Source organism: Zonotrichia leucophrys, unplaced genomic scaffold (genome assembly GCF_028769735.1).
Source record: "Zonotrichia leucophrys gambelii isolate GWCS_2022_RI unplaced genomic scaffold, RI_Zleu_2.0 Scaffold_55_320004, whole genome shotgun sequence".
Lineage (NCBI taxonomy): Eukaryota > Metazoa > Chordata > Aves > Passeriformes > Passerellidae > Zonotrichia > Zonotrichia leucophrys.
Genome location: NW_026992260.1, coordinates 131,070 through 143,867, shown reverse-complemented (window position 1 = coordinate 143,867; position 12,798 = coordinate 131,070). Strand labels below are relative to the sequence as shown.

General features: G+C 57.6%; 1 protein-coding gene across 7 annotated transcripts in view; it reads right to left on the bottom strand.

Annotated features, from left to right (window-relative positions):
* The window catches only part of POLR2A (RNA polymerase II subunit A), a 68,533-nt gene that overhangs the window by 20,225 nt on the left and 35,510 nt on the right, over positions 1–12,798 (bottom strand). For all 7 annotated transcript variants that reach the window (XM_064737422.1, XM_064737425.1, XM_064737426.1 and 4 more), the window contains 8 exons: positions 12,467–12,676; positions 11,115–11,283; positions 9,454–9,548; positions 8,198–8,401; positions 5,946–6,168; positions 3,557–3,740; positions 2,513–2,684; positions 1,237–1,342 (listed from right to left, as the gene is read on the bottom strand). In XM_064737422.1, the coding sequence (XP_064593492.1) occupies positions 1,237–1,342; positions 2,513–2,684; positions 3,557–3,740; positions 5,946–6,168; positions 8,198–8,401; positions 9,454–9,548; positions 11,115–11,283; positions 12,467–12,676 (1,363 nt within the window). The remainder of the gene's footprint in view (positions 1–1,236; positions 1,343–2,512; positions 2,685–3,556; positions 3,741–5,945; positions 6,169–8,197; positions 8,402–9,453; positions 9,549–11,114; positions 11,284–12,466; positions 12,677–12,798) is intronic.

The window sequence follows — 12,798 nt, the reverse complement described above, 5'->3', positions numbered from 1 at the left end:
CCTGAGGAACCTTCCAGAACCTTCCAGAACATCTCTGAACCCACCACAGCTTCCTGAGGAACCTTCCAGAACCTTCCGGAACATCTCTGAACCCACCACAGCTTCCTGAGGAACCTTCTGGAACATCTCTGAACCCACCACAGCTTCCTGAGGAACCTTCCAGAACCTTCTGGAACATCTCTGAACCCACCACAGCTTCCTGAGGGACCTTCCAGAACCTTCCGGAACACCTCTGAACCCAACAGAGCTTCCTGAGGAACCTTCCAGAGCATCTCCAAACCCAACACAGCTTCCTGAGGAACCTTCCAGAACATCTCTGAACCCACCACAGCTTCCTGAGGAACCTTCCAGAACATCTCTGAACCCACCACAGCTTCCTGAGAAACCTTCTGGAACATCTCTGAACCCGTCACAGCTTTCCAAGGGACCAAAGAACCTCCAGAACCTTCCAGAACATCTCTGAACCCATCACAGCTTCCTGAGGGACTCAGGGATCTCCAGAACCTTCCGGAACATCTCTGAACCCATCACAGCTTCCTGAGGGACCTTCCAGAACATCTCCAAACCCACCACAGCTTCCTGAGGAACCTTCCAGAACCTTCCGGAACATCTCTGAACCCACCACAGCTTCCTGAGGAACCTTCCAGAACATCTCTGAACCCATCACAGCTTCCTGAGGGACCTTCCAGAACCTTCCAGAACATCTCTGAACTCATCACAGCTTCCTGAGGGACTCAGGGATCTCCAGAACCTTCTGGAGCATCTCCAAACCCAACAGAGCTTCCTGAGGAACCTTCCAGAGCACCTCCAAACCCATCACAGCTTCCTGAGGAACCAAAGAACCTCCAGAACCTTCCTAAATGAACCCCAAACCCATCCTGAGGGCCTCCAGAACCTTCTTGAGGGACTCAAGGACCTCCAGAACCTTCCTGAGGGACCCAAAACCCATCACAGCTTCCTGAGGAACCAAAGAACCTCCAGAACCTTCCAGAGCATCTCCAAACCCACCACAGCTTCCTGAGGAACCTTCCAGAACATCTCCAAACCCATCACGGCTTCCTGAGGGAGCCGAGGATCTCCAGAACCTTCCAGAGCATCTCCAAACCCATCCCAACTTCCTGAGGGACTCAAGGATCTCCAAAATGTTTCTGAGGGACTCAAAGATCTCCAGAACCTTCCTGAGGAACTCAGGGATCTCCAGAACGTTCTGGAAGGAGCAGCGCAGGCCCCACTCACCCTCGACCACCTTGACCGGGTGCAGGTCCGAGGGCAGCCGGGAGTTGATGTGGAAAATCTTCTGCGCGTTCCAGATCATGCGGAGCAGGTTACAGGGGAGCACCACCTGGGGACAGGGACCGGAACGGGGTCAGGAACCCAGAAACGGGAAAGGGACCCCAAAAACGGGAAAGGGACCCCAAAAACGGGAAAGGGACCCAAAAATGGGAAAGGGACCCCAAAAACGGGAAAGGGACCCCAAAAATGGGGCATCTTGGTTGGATTTTGGTGGATCTCAATGAGGTTTTGGTGCATCTCAGTGGGGTTTTGGGGGATCTCAATGGAGTTTTGGTGGATCTCAATGGGGTTCTGGTGGATCTCAGTCGGGTTTTGGTGGATCTCAGTGGGGTTTTGGTGGATCTCAATGGGGTTTTGGTGGATCTCAATGGGGTTTTGGTGGATCTCAGTGGGGTTTTGGTGGATCTCAGTGGGGTTTTGGGGTATCTCAGTGGGGTTTTGGTGGATCTCGGTTGGGTTTTGGTGGATCTCAGGTGGGTTTTGGTGGATCTCAGTTGGGTTTTGGTGGATCTCAATGGGGTTCTGGTGGATCTCAGTTGGGTTTTGGGGTATCTCAATGGGGTTCTGGTGGATCTCAGGTGGGTTTTGGTGGATCTCAGGTGGGTTTTGGTGGATCTCAGTGGGGTTTTGGGGTATCTTGGTTGGGTTCTGGTGGATCTCAGTGGGGTTTTGGTGGATCTCAATGGGGTTTTGGGGTATCTCAATGAGGTTTTGGTGGATCTCAGTTGGGTTTTGGGGTATCTCAGTTGGGTTTTGGTGGATCTCAATGGGGTTTTGGTGGATCTCAGTTGGGTTTTGGGGTATCTCAATGAGGTTTTGGTGGATCTCAGTTGGGTTTGGGGTATCTCAATGGGGTTTTGGTGGATCTCAGTTGGGTTTTAGGTTATCTCAGTGGGGTTTTGGTGGATCTCAATGGGGTTTTGGTGGATCTCAATGGGGTTTTAGTGTATCTCAATGGGGTTTTGGTGTCACCTTGCTGTCCCCGGTGGGGAAGATGACCCTGAGCACCTCCATGAACACCAAAAAGAGGAATTTTGGATTTTGGGGTATCTCAGTGGGGTTTTGGTGGATCTCAGTGGGGTTTTGGGGTATCTCAGTGGGGTTTTGGTGGATCTCGATGGGGTTCTGGTGGATCTCAATGGGGTTTTGGTGGATCTCAGTGGGGTTTTGGGGTATCTCAATGAGGTTTTGGTGGATCTCAGTGGGGTTCTGGTGTCACCTTGCTGTCCCCGGTGGGGAAGATGACCCTGAGCACCTCCCTGTCCTCGCGCATGCGGTCGAACTCGCGCTCCAGCTCGTTCTGGATGTGGGCGTTGGACAGGATGTCCTTGACCAGCTCCTCCTGCAGCGTCCGGCGCAGCGCCCGCTCGTTGGTGTAGTCAAACTTGAACCTGGGGACAGCGAGGGGACACCTTGGGGACACCCTGGGGACACCAAAGTGTCACCCATGGCAGCCTGGAGGAGCTTGGGGACACCAGAAAAGCTGGTCCAGGTTGGGTAGGAGAAGGTTGGGGACACCAAAACGTGACCAAAGTTTGGCAGGAGAAGGTTGGGGACACCGAGGTGGCTCCTGGTGTGGAAGAGGTTGAGGACACCAAAATGTCACCCGGGTTTGGGAGGAGCCACTTGAAGACCCCAAATGTCCTCAGCTTCTGGAAGGAGCCACTTGGGGACCTCAAGATGGGTCTGAAACCTTGGAAGGAGCCACCTGAAGACCCCAAGTGTCCCCAGTTCTTCTGAAGACCCCAAGATGTCCCCAACTTTAGGGATGAACCACTTGAAGTCCCCAAGGTGTCCAAAACTCTTTTGAAGACCCCAAGATGTCCCCAGCTCCTTTGAACTTCTGGAAGGAACAACTTGGGGACCTCAAGATGGGTCTGAAACCTTGGGAGGAGCCACCTGAAGACCCCAAGATGTCCCCAACCCAAATCTAAACACCTCAAGATGTCCCCAACTCTTTTGAAGACCCCAAGATGTCCCAAATGACCCCAAGATGTCCCCAACTCCCATCTGAAGACCCCAAATTGGAAGACCCCAAGTTGGAGACCTCAAGATGTCCAAAACTCCTCTGAAGACCCCAAGATGTCCCCAACCCAAATCTCAAGACCTCAAGATGTTCCCAACTCTTTTGAAGACCCCATCTGAAGGTCTCAAGATGTCCCCAGCTCCTACCTGAAGACCCCAAGATCTCCCCAACTCCTCTGAAGACCCCAACTGTGGTCACTGACCCCACCCTGCCCCAGTGTCCCACCCAGGTCCTCACTTCTTCTCGAAGGCCTTGTTGGAGGGCTTGAGCGTGGCCAGGTTCTGGAACTCGACGCTCTCGCCGGCCAGCCCGTCCTCGCCGTAGCGCAGCTGCACCACCTGGTTGATGGAGTTCCTCACCGTGGCGTCGTACTTGACCATCACCGACTCCATGGACTTGATCAGCCGCCGCTGGATGTACCCTGAGGGGTGGGACACGTCAGGAGACACCTGGGTGGGGCTGGGGGTGGCCAGGGGGCATCTGGGGAGGGTTTGGAGGCATCTGGGGAGGGTTTGGGTCTCCAGGAGGTATCTGGGGAGGGTTTGGAGGCATCTGGGATGGGGTTGGGGGTGTACAGAGGGCATCTGGGGAGGGTTTGGAGGCATCTGGGATGGGTTTGGGGTCTCCAGGAGGCATCTAAGGAGGGTTTGGGGATCCTGGAGGAATCTGAGATGGGTTTGGAGGCATCTAGGGAGGGTTGGAATCTCCAGAAGGTATCTGGGGAGGGTTTGGAGGCATCTTGGGAGGGTTTGGGGTCTCCAGGAGGCATCTAAGGAGGGTTTGGAGTTCCAGGAGCCATCTCAGGAGCCTTCGCTCCCCTCACCATTCTGATCTCCTCAACCCCCCTGGGTGGCATTTGGACCTCCTTCCTCCACGGTGCCCACCCTGGTGGCACTGACCAGTGCCCGTCCCAGTGCCCACACCCCAGTGCCCACCCCAGTGCCCATATGCCCACGTTGGCACTTGCCAGTCTCGGCCGTTTTCACGGCCGTGTCAATGAGCCCCTCGCGGCACTGACCCATCCCCAATGCCCACACCCCGGTGCCCATCCCGGTGCCCATCCCCACGTTGGCACTTGCCAGTCTCAGCCGTTTTCACGGCCGTGTCAATGAGCCCCTCGCGGCACTGACCGGTGCCCATATCCCAGTGCCCACACCCCGGTGCCCACCCCACGTTGGCACTGACCGGTCTCAGCAGTTTTCACGGCCGTGTCGATGAGCCCCTCGCGGCACTGACCGGTGCCCACCCCCAAGATGCCCATATCCCCATGGTGCCCATATCCCCACGTTGGCACTTGCCAGTCTCAGCCGTTTTCACGGCCGTATCAATGAGCCCCTCGCGGCACTGACCCATCCCCAGTATGCCCACCCCAATGCCCATCCCGGTGCCCCCTGGCACTGACCGGTGCCCACTCCGTGGTGCCCACATGCCCACGTTGGCACTGACCGGTCTCGGCCGTTTTCACAGCCGTGTCAATGAGCCCCTCACGGCACTGACCCATCCCCAGTGCCCACATCCCGAAGCCCCCTGGCACTGACCGGTCTCAGCCGTTTTCACAGCCGTGTCAATGAGCCCCTTGCGGCACTGACCCACCCCAATGCCCACCCCGGTGCCCCATGGCACTGACCAGTCTCGGTGGTTTTCACAGCCGTGTCGATGAGCCCCTCGCGGCCCTGACCGGTGCCCCAGTGCCCACCCCAATGCCCATATCCCCACGTTGGCACTGACCGGTCTCAGCCGTTTTCACAGCCGTATCAATGAGCCCCTCGCGGCACTGACCGGTGCCCACCCCGGTGCCCACACCCCAATGCCCCATGGCACTTGCCAGTCTCAGCCGTTTTCACGGCCGTGTCAATGAGCCCCTCGCGGCCCTGACCAGTGCCCCAGTGCCCACCCCAATGCCCATATGCCCACGTTGGCACTGACCGGTCTCGGCCGTTTTCACAGCCGTATCAATGAGCCCCTCGCGGCACTGACCCACACCCCGATGCCCACACCCCGGTGCCCCCTGGCACTTGCCAGTCTCAGCCGTTTTCACGGCCGTGTCAATGAGCCCCTCGCGGCACTGACCGGTGCCCCAGTGCCCACCCCAATGCCCATATCCCCACGTTGGCACTTGCCAGTCTCAGCCGTTTTCACGGCCGTGTCGATGAGCCCCTCGCGGCACTGACCCACCCCGGTGCCCATCCCGGTGCCCCCTGGCACTGACCGGTCTCAGCCGTTTTCACAGCCGTATCAATGAGCCCCTCGCGGCACTGACCCATCCCCAGCGCCCACACCCCTGTGCCCATCCCGGTGCCCACCCCGGTGCCCCCTGGCACTGACCGGTCTCAGCCGTTTTCACAGCTGTATCGATGAGCCCCTCGCGGCACTGACTGGTGCCCATATCCCATTGCCCATACCCCAATGCCCACCCCGGTGCCCCCTGGCACTGACCGGTCTCAGCCGTTTTCACGGCCGTATCAATGAGCCCCTCGCGGCACTGACCCACCCCAATGCCCACCCCGGTGCCCATATCCCCACGTTGGCACTGACCGGTCTCAGCCGTTTTCACGGCCGTGTCAATGAGCCCCTCGCGGCACTGACCCACCCCATGGTGCCCACCCCGGTGCCCCCTGGCACTGACCGGTCTCAGCCGTTTTCACGGCCGTATCAATGAGCCCCTCGCGGCCGCCCATGGCGTGGAAGAAGAACTCGGTGGGGGTGAGCCCGGCCAGGTACGAGTTCTCCACGAAGCCGCGGCTCTCGGGGCCGTAGTCGTCCTTGATGAAGTGCGGCAGCGTGCGGTGCTTGAAGCCGAACGGGATCCGCTTGCCCTCCACGTTCTGCTGCCCCACCACCGCGATGACCTATGGACAGTGGGACATGATTGTCCTCCACCTATGGACAATGGACAGTGGGACCTGATTGCCCTCCACGTTCTGCTGCCCCACCACCGCAATGACCTACAATGGACAGTGGGACATGATTGTCCTCCAGGTTCTGCTGCCCCACCACCGCAATGACCTACAGGGGACAATGGGACATGATTGTCCTCCACGTTCTGCTGCCCCACCACCGCAATGACCTATGGACAATGGGACCTGATTGTCCTCCACGTTCTGCTGCCCCACCACCGCGATGACCTGGGGACAATGGGACAATGGACAGTGGGACCTGATTGCCCTCCACGTTCTGCTGCCCCACCACCGCAATCACCTATGGACAATGGACAGTGGGACATGATTGTCCTGCACCTTCTGCTGCCCCACCACTGCGATGACCTACAATGGACAGTGGGACAATGGACAATGGACAGTGGGACATGATTGTCCTCCACGTTCTGCTGCCCCACCACCGCAATGACCTACAATGGACAATGGACAATGGGACCTGATTGTCCTGCACCTTCTGCTGCCCCACCACCGCAATGACCTGGGGACAATGGGACATGATTGTCCTGCACCTATGGACAATGGGACCTGATTGTCCTCCACGTTCTGCTGCCCCACCACCGCAATGACCTACAATGGACAATGGACAATGGACAATGGGACCTGATTGTCCTCCACCTTCTGCTGCCCCACCACCGCAATGACCTACAATGGACAATGGGACCTGATTGTCCTGCACCTTCTGCTGCCCCACCACAGCAATGACCTATGGACAATGGACAGTGGACAATGGACAACGGGACCTCATTGTCCTCCACCTATGGACACTGGGACCTGATTGTCCTCCACGTTCTGCTGCCCCACCACCGCAATGACCTACAAGGGACAATGGGACATGATTGTCCTCCACCTATGGACAATGGACAATGGGACCTGATTGTCCTGCACCTTCTGCTGCCCCACCACAGCAATGACCTGGGGACAGTGGACAATGGGACCTGATTGTCCTCCACGTTCTGCTGCCCCACCACCGCAATGACGTGGGGACAACAGACCCAGAACCTCCTGAGATCCTCCAAGAACCCCCTCAAACCTTCTGAGATCCACCAGGAACCACCTCAAACCCCCTGAGATCCTGCAGGAACCTCCTGAGATCCTCCAGGAACCTCCAGGAACCCCCTGAGATCCACCAGGAACCACCTCAAACCCCCTGAGATCCTGCAGGAACCACCTGAGATACTGCAGGAACCACCTCAAACCTCTTGAGATCCTTCAAGAACCACCCAGAACCTCCTGAGATCCTCCAAAAACCTTGTGAGATCCTCCAGGAACCTCCAGGAACCCCCTGAGATTCACCAGGAACCACCACAACCCCCCTGAGATCCACCTGGAACCACCTCAAACCTCCTGAGATCCTACAGGAACCACCTGAGATACTGCAGGAACCTCCAGGAACCCCCTGAGATCCTCCAAGAACCATCTCAAACCCCCTGAGATCCTCCTGGAACCACCTCAAACCTCTTGAGATCCTTCAGGAACCTCTCAAAAGAACATGAGATCCACCAGGAACCATGTCAAACCCCCTGAGATCCACCAAGAACCACCACAAACCCCCCTGAGATCCACCTGGAACCACCACAAACCCCCTGAGATCCTGCAGGAACCACCTCAAATCCACTGAGATCCTGCAGGAACCTCCAGGAACCCCCTGAGATCCTCCAGGAACCACCTCAAACCCCCTGAGATCCTGCAGGAACCACCCAGAACCTCCAGAGATCCTCCAAGAACCTTGTGAGGTCCTCCAGGAACCTCCAGGAACCCCCTGAGATCCTGCAGGAACCACCTGAGATACTGCAGGAACCTCCAGGAACCCCCTGAGATCCACCAGGAACCACCTCAAACCCCCTGAGATCCTCCAGGAACCACCTCAACCCCCCTGAGATCCCGCAGGAACCACCCCAAACCCCACCCAGAAGCCCCCTGAGATCCTCCAGGAGGTCCCAACCTGGGAGATGTTGATCTTGGAGCCCTTGGCCCCCGACACCACCATGGACTTGAAGTTGTTGTACTCGGACAGGGACTTCTGCGCCGAGGAGCCGGTCTTGTCGCGCGCGTCGTTGAGGATCCGGTTCACCTGGTTCTCGAAGGTCTGGCGCAGCGTGTTCCCGGGCGTGGGCTCCAGCTCGTTGTTGTGCGCCTTCTCGATCACCTGCAGAGGACAAAGCCACCCCAGAGGGGTCATGGGGGGGGAAAGCGGCTGAGGGGGTCAGAGAAGGGAAACACTGCAAAGGGAGGGGCAGAAGCTGCTGAGATCCTGCAGGAACCAACCAGAACCTGCAGGAACCAACCTAAACCCCCCTGAGATCCTGCAGGAACCTGCTGAGATCCTGCAGGAACCAACCTAAACCCCCCTGAGATCCTGCAGGAACCAACCAGAACCTGCTGAGATCCTGCAGGAACCTGCTGAGATCCTGCAGGAACCAACCAGAACCTGCTGAGATCCTGCAGGAACCTGCTGAGATCCTGCAGGAACCACCCAGATCCTGCAGGAACCACCCAGAACCTGCAGGAACCAACCAGAAGCTGCTGAGATCCTGCAGGAACCTGCTGAGATCCTGCAGGAACCACCCAGAACCCCCTGAGATCCTGCAGGAACCATCCAAACCCCATGAGATCCTGCAGGAACCAACCAGAACCTCCTGAGATCCTCCAGGAACCACCTAAACCCTCCTGAGATCCTCCAGGAACCAACCAGAAGCTGCTGAGATCCTGCAGGAACCACCACAAACCCCTTGAGATCCTGCAAGAACCAACCAGAACCTGCTGAGATCCTTCAGGAACCAACCAGAACCTGCTGAGATCCTCCAGGAACCACCCACAACCTGCAGGAACCAACCAGAACCTGTTGAGATCCTGCAGGAACCAACCTAAACCCCCCTGAGATCCTGCAGGAACCTGCTGAGATCCACCAGGAACCTGCTGAGATCCTGCAGGAACCACCACAAACCCCTTGAGATCCTACAGGAACCACCCAGAACCTGCTGAGATCCTGCAGGAACCTCCCAGAAGCTGCTTGAGATCCTGCAGGAACCAACCTAAACCCCCCTGAGATCCTGCAGGAACCACCCAAACCCCTTGAGATCCTGCAGGAACCAACCAGAACCTGCTGAGATCCTGCAGGAACCACCCAGAACCTGCTGAGATCCTGCAGGAACCAACCTAAACCCCCTGAGATCCTGCAGGAACCTCCCCAAGCCCCACCTCGATCACGTCCTGCTTGGCCTTCTTGATGGTGTTCTGGATGTCCTGGTAGGTCTTGGCGTCGGCGATGGAGTCTCCAATGCCGATGGTGTGACCTGGAGAGGACACCTGGGGCTCAGGGCTCCACCAAGGTGGGATCCGAGAAGATCCCCAGGTGATCAAACCCCCTGAGATGCCACCAAGAAGGTTGCCAGCCCCACCAGGACCTCAAAAATGAGATCCAGGAGCTCCATGGCTCCACCAAGGTGGGATCTGAGAAGGTCCCCAGGTGACCAAACCCTCATGAGATGCCACCAGGAAGGTTTCCAGCCCCACCAGTCCCCACAATTGGAGACCAAGAACCACCAGGACCTCAAGAATGGGGTCCAAGAGCCACCAAGTTGGAATCTGAGAAGATCCCTGAGTGACTGAACCCCCCTGAGATGCCACCAGCAGGTCCCTGGGTGACCAAACCCCCATTAGATGCCACCAAGAAGGTTCCCAGCCCCACCAGGACCTCAAGAATGAGATCCAGGAGCTCCATGGCTCCACCAAGGTGGGATCTGAGAAGGTCCCCAGGTGACCAAACCCTCATTAGATGCCACCAAGAAGGTCCCCAGCCTCCAAAATTGGAGTCCAAGAACCAGCAGGACCTCAAGAATGAGATCCAGGAGCTCCATGGCTCCACCAAGGTGGGATCTGAGAAGGTCTCCAAGTGACCAAACCTCCATGAGATGCCCCCAGAAGATCCCTGGCTGACCCAAACCCCCCTGAGATGCCCTCAGAAGGTCCCTGGGTGACCAAACCCCTCTGAGATGTCCCCAGAAGGTCTCCAAGTGACCGAACCCCCATGAGATGCCCCAGAAGGTCCCAGCCCCACCAGGACCTCAAGACTGAGATCCAGGAGCTCCATGGCTCCACCAAGGTGGGATCTGAGAAGGTCCCCGGGTGACCAAACCCCCGAGATGCCACCAGGAAGGTCCCTGGGTGACCAAACCCTCATGAGATGCCACCAGGAAGGTTTCCAGCCCCACCAGTCCCCAGAATTGGAGACCAAGAACCACCAGGACCTCAAGAATGGGGTCCAAGAGCCACCAAGGTGGAATCTGAGAAGACCCCTGAGTGACTGAACCCCCCTGAGATGCCACCAGCAGGTCCCTGGGTGACCAAACCCCCCTGAGATGCCACCAAGAAGGTCCCCAGCCTCCAAAATTGGAGTCCAAGAACCAGCAGGACCTCAAGAATGAGATCCAGGAGCTCCATGGCTCCACCAAGGTGGGATCTGAGAAGGTCTCCAAGTGACCAAACCTCCATGAGATGCCACAAGAAGATCCCTGGCTGACCCAAACCCCTCTGAGATGCCCTCAGAAGGTCCCTGGGTGACCCAAACCCCCCTGAGATGCCCCAGAAGGTCCCAGGCCCACCAGGACCTCAAGACTGAGATCCAGGAGCTCCATGGCTCCACCAAGGTGGGATCTGAGAAGGTCCCCAAGTGACCAAACCCCCATGAGATGCCCCCAGAAGGTCCCCAAGTGACCAAACCCCCATGAGATGCCCCAGAAGGTTCCCAGCCCCACCAGGACCTCAAGACTGAGATCCAGGAGCTCCATGGCTCCACCAAGGTGGGATCTGAGAAGGTCCCCAGGTGACCAAACCCCCAGAAGGTCCCGGCCCGCGCTGACCCTCGATGAGCAGCCAGTTGTTGATGACCGTCTGGATGTTGCTGTAGAAGAGGCGCGTGGTGTCGTGGCCCATCTCCAGGTAGGAGATGTGCACCAGCGACCCGGCCGACGTCCCCAGGGACTTCTTGCAGAGGATGCCCATGATGAGCTCCCCGTTCTCCACGATCACCTGCGGAGGTCCAGGGTGGGTCAGGACCTTAAAGGTCCCAAAAAATCCCAAAATTGCCCAAAAACAGCACCCAAACCCACCCCAGGTCATCTCCAAGGCTGCAAAGTTCTCCTAGACCAGAGCAAGGTCCGCCAGAAGTTCTTCAGATCCCACCAAAGCCTCCTCAGATGCCACCAAAATCCATCAAACCAACCAAAGCTTCCTCAGATCCCACCAAAGCCCCCTCAGATACCATCAAAGCCCCCTCAGATGGCACCAAAATCCATCAAACCAACCAAAGCCTCCTCAGATCCCACCAAAGCCCCCTGAGATCATCTTTCCACCCCACCAAGTCCCCCAGACCTCCTCCAGTTCCACCAAAGCCCCATCAAACCACCCCAAAGTGCCCTCAGATCCCACCAAAGCCCCTCAGATCCCACCAAAGTGCCCTCAGATCCCACCAAAGTCCCCTCAGACCAACCCAAACCCTCTCAGATGCCACCAAAGCCCCATCAAACCAACCAAAGCTCCCTCAGATCCCACCAAAGCCCCATCAAATCCCACCAAAAGCCCCTCAGATCCCACCAAAAGCCCATCAAAACACCCCAAAGCCCCCTCAGATGCCCCCAAAACTATCTCAGAACCCACCAAAGCTCCATCAAACCAACCAAAGCCCCTGAGATCCCACCAAAGCCCCATCAAACCAACTAAAGCCCCCTTAGATCCCACCAAAACCCCCTCAGATCTCACCAAAGCCCCTGAGATGCCACCAAAGCCCCCTCAAACCACCCCAAGGCCTCCTCAGATGCCACCAAAGCTCCATCAACCAATCAAAGCCCCCTCAGATCCCACCAAACCACCCCAAAGCCCCCTCAGATCCCACCAAAGCCCCCTCAGATGCCACCAAAGCCCCCTCAGATCCCACCAAACCACCCCAAAGCCCCCTCAGATGCCACCAAAGCCCCCTCAGATGCCACCAAACCACCCCAAAGCCCCCTCAGATGCCACCAAAGCCCCTCAGATCCACCAAAACCCCATCAGACCAATAAAAACTCCCTCAGATCCACCAAAGCCCCATCAAATCACCCCAAAGCCCCCTCAGATGCCACCAAAACTATCTCAGATCTCAACAAAGCCCCCTCAGATGCCACCAAAGCCCCCTCAGATGCCACCAAAGCCCCCTCAGATGCCGCTGCAGCCCCACCTTGGTGTCCCCGGGCGAGATGTGCTTGTAGGGGCCGCTGTCCTCGTCGTCGGGGTGCGTGCTGTGCGTGCGGATGCAGTTGATGTGGCCGGGGATGATGAGCGAGAAGATCTGCTTGCCCGTCCACAGCGGCCGCGGCTTCAGGATGGCCGGCTGGGGCACCTTGCCGTCCCACGTGGACAGGAACATCAGCAGGTTCATCACCTCGCCCTGAGGGACACCCAGAGAGGTCACCAACCCAGGAGAACCCATGGAGAACCCATGGAGAACCCAAAAAACATCAAAGATCTCATCAGTCCTGGAGAACCCATGGAGAACCCATGGAGAACCCA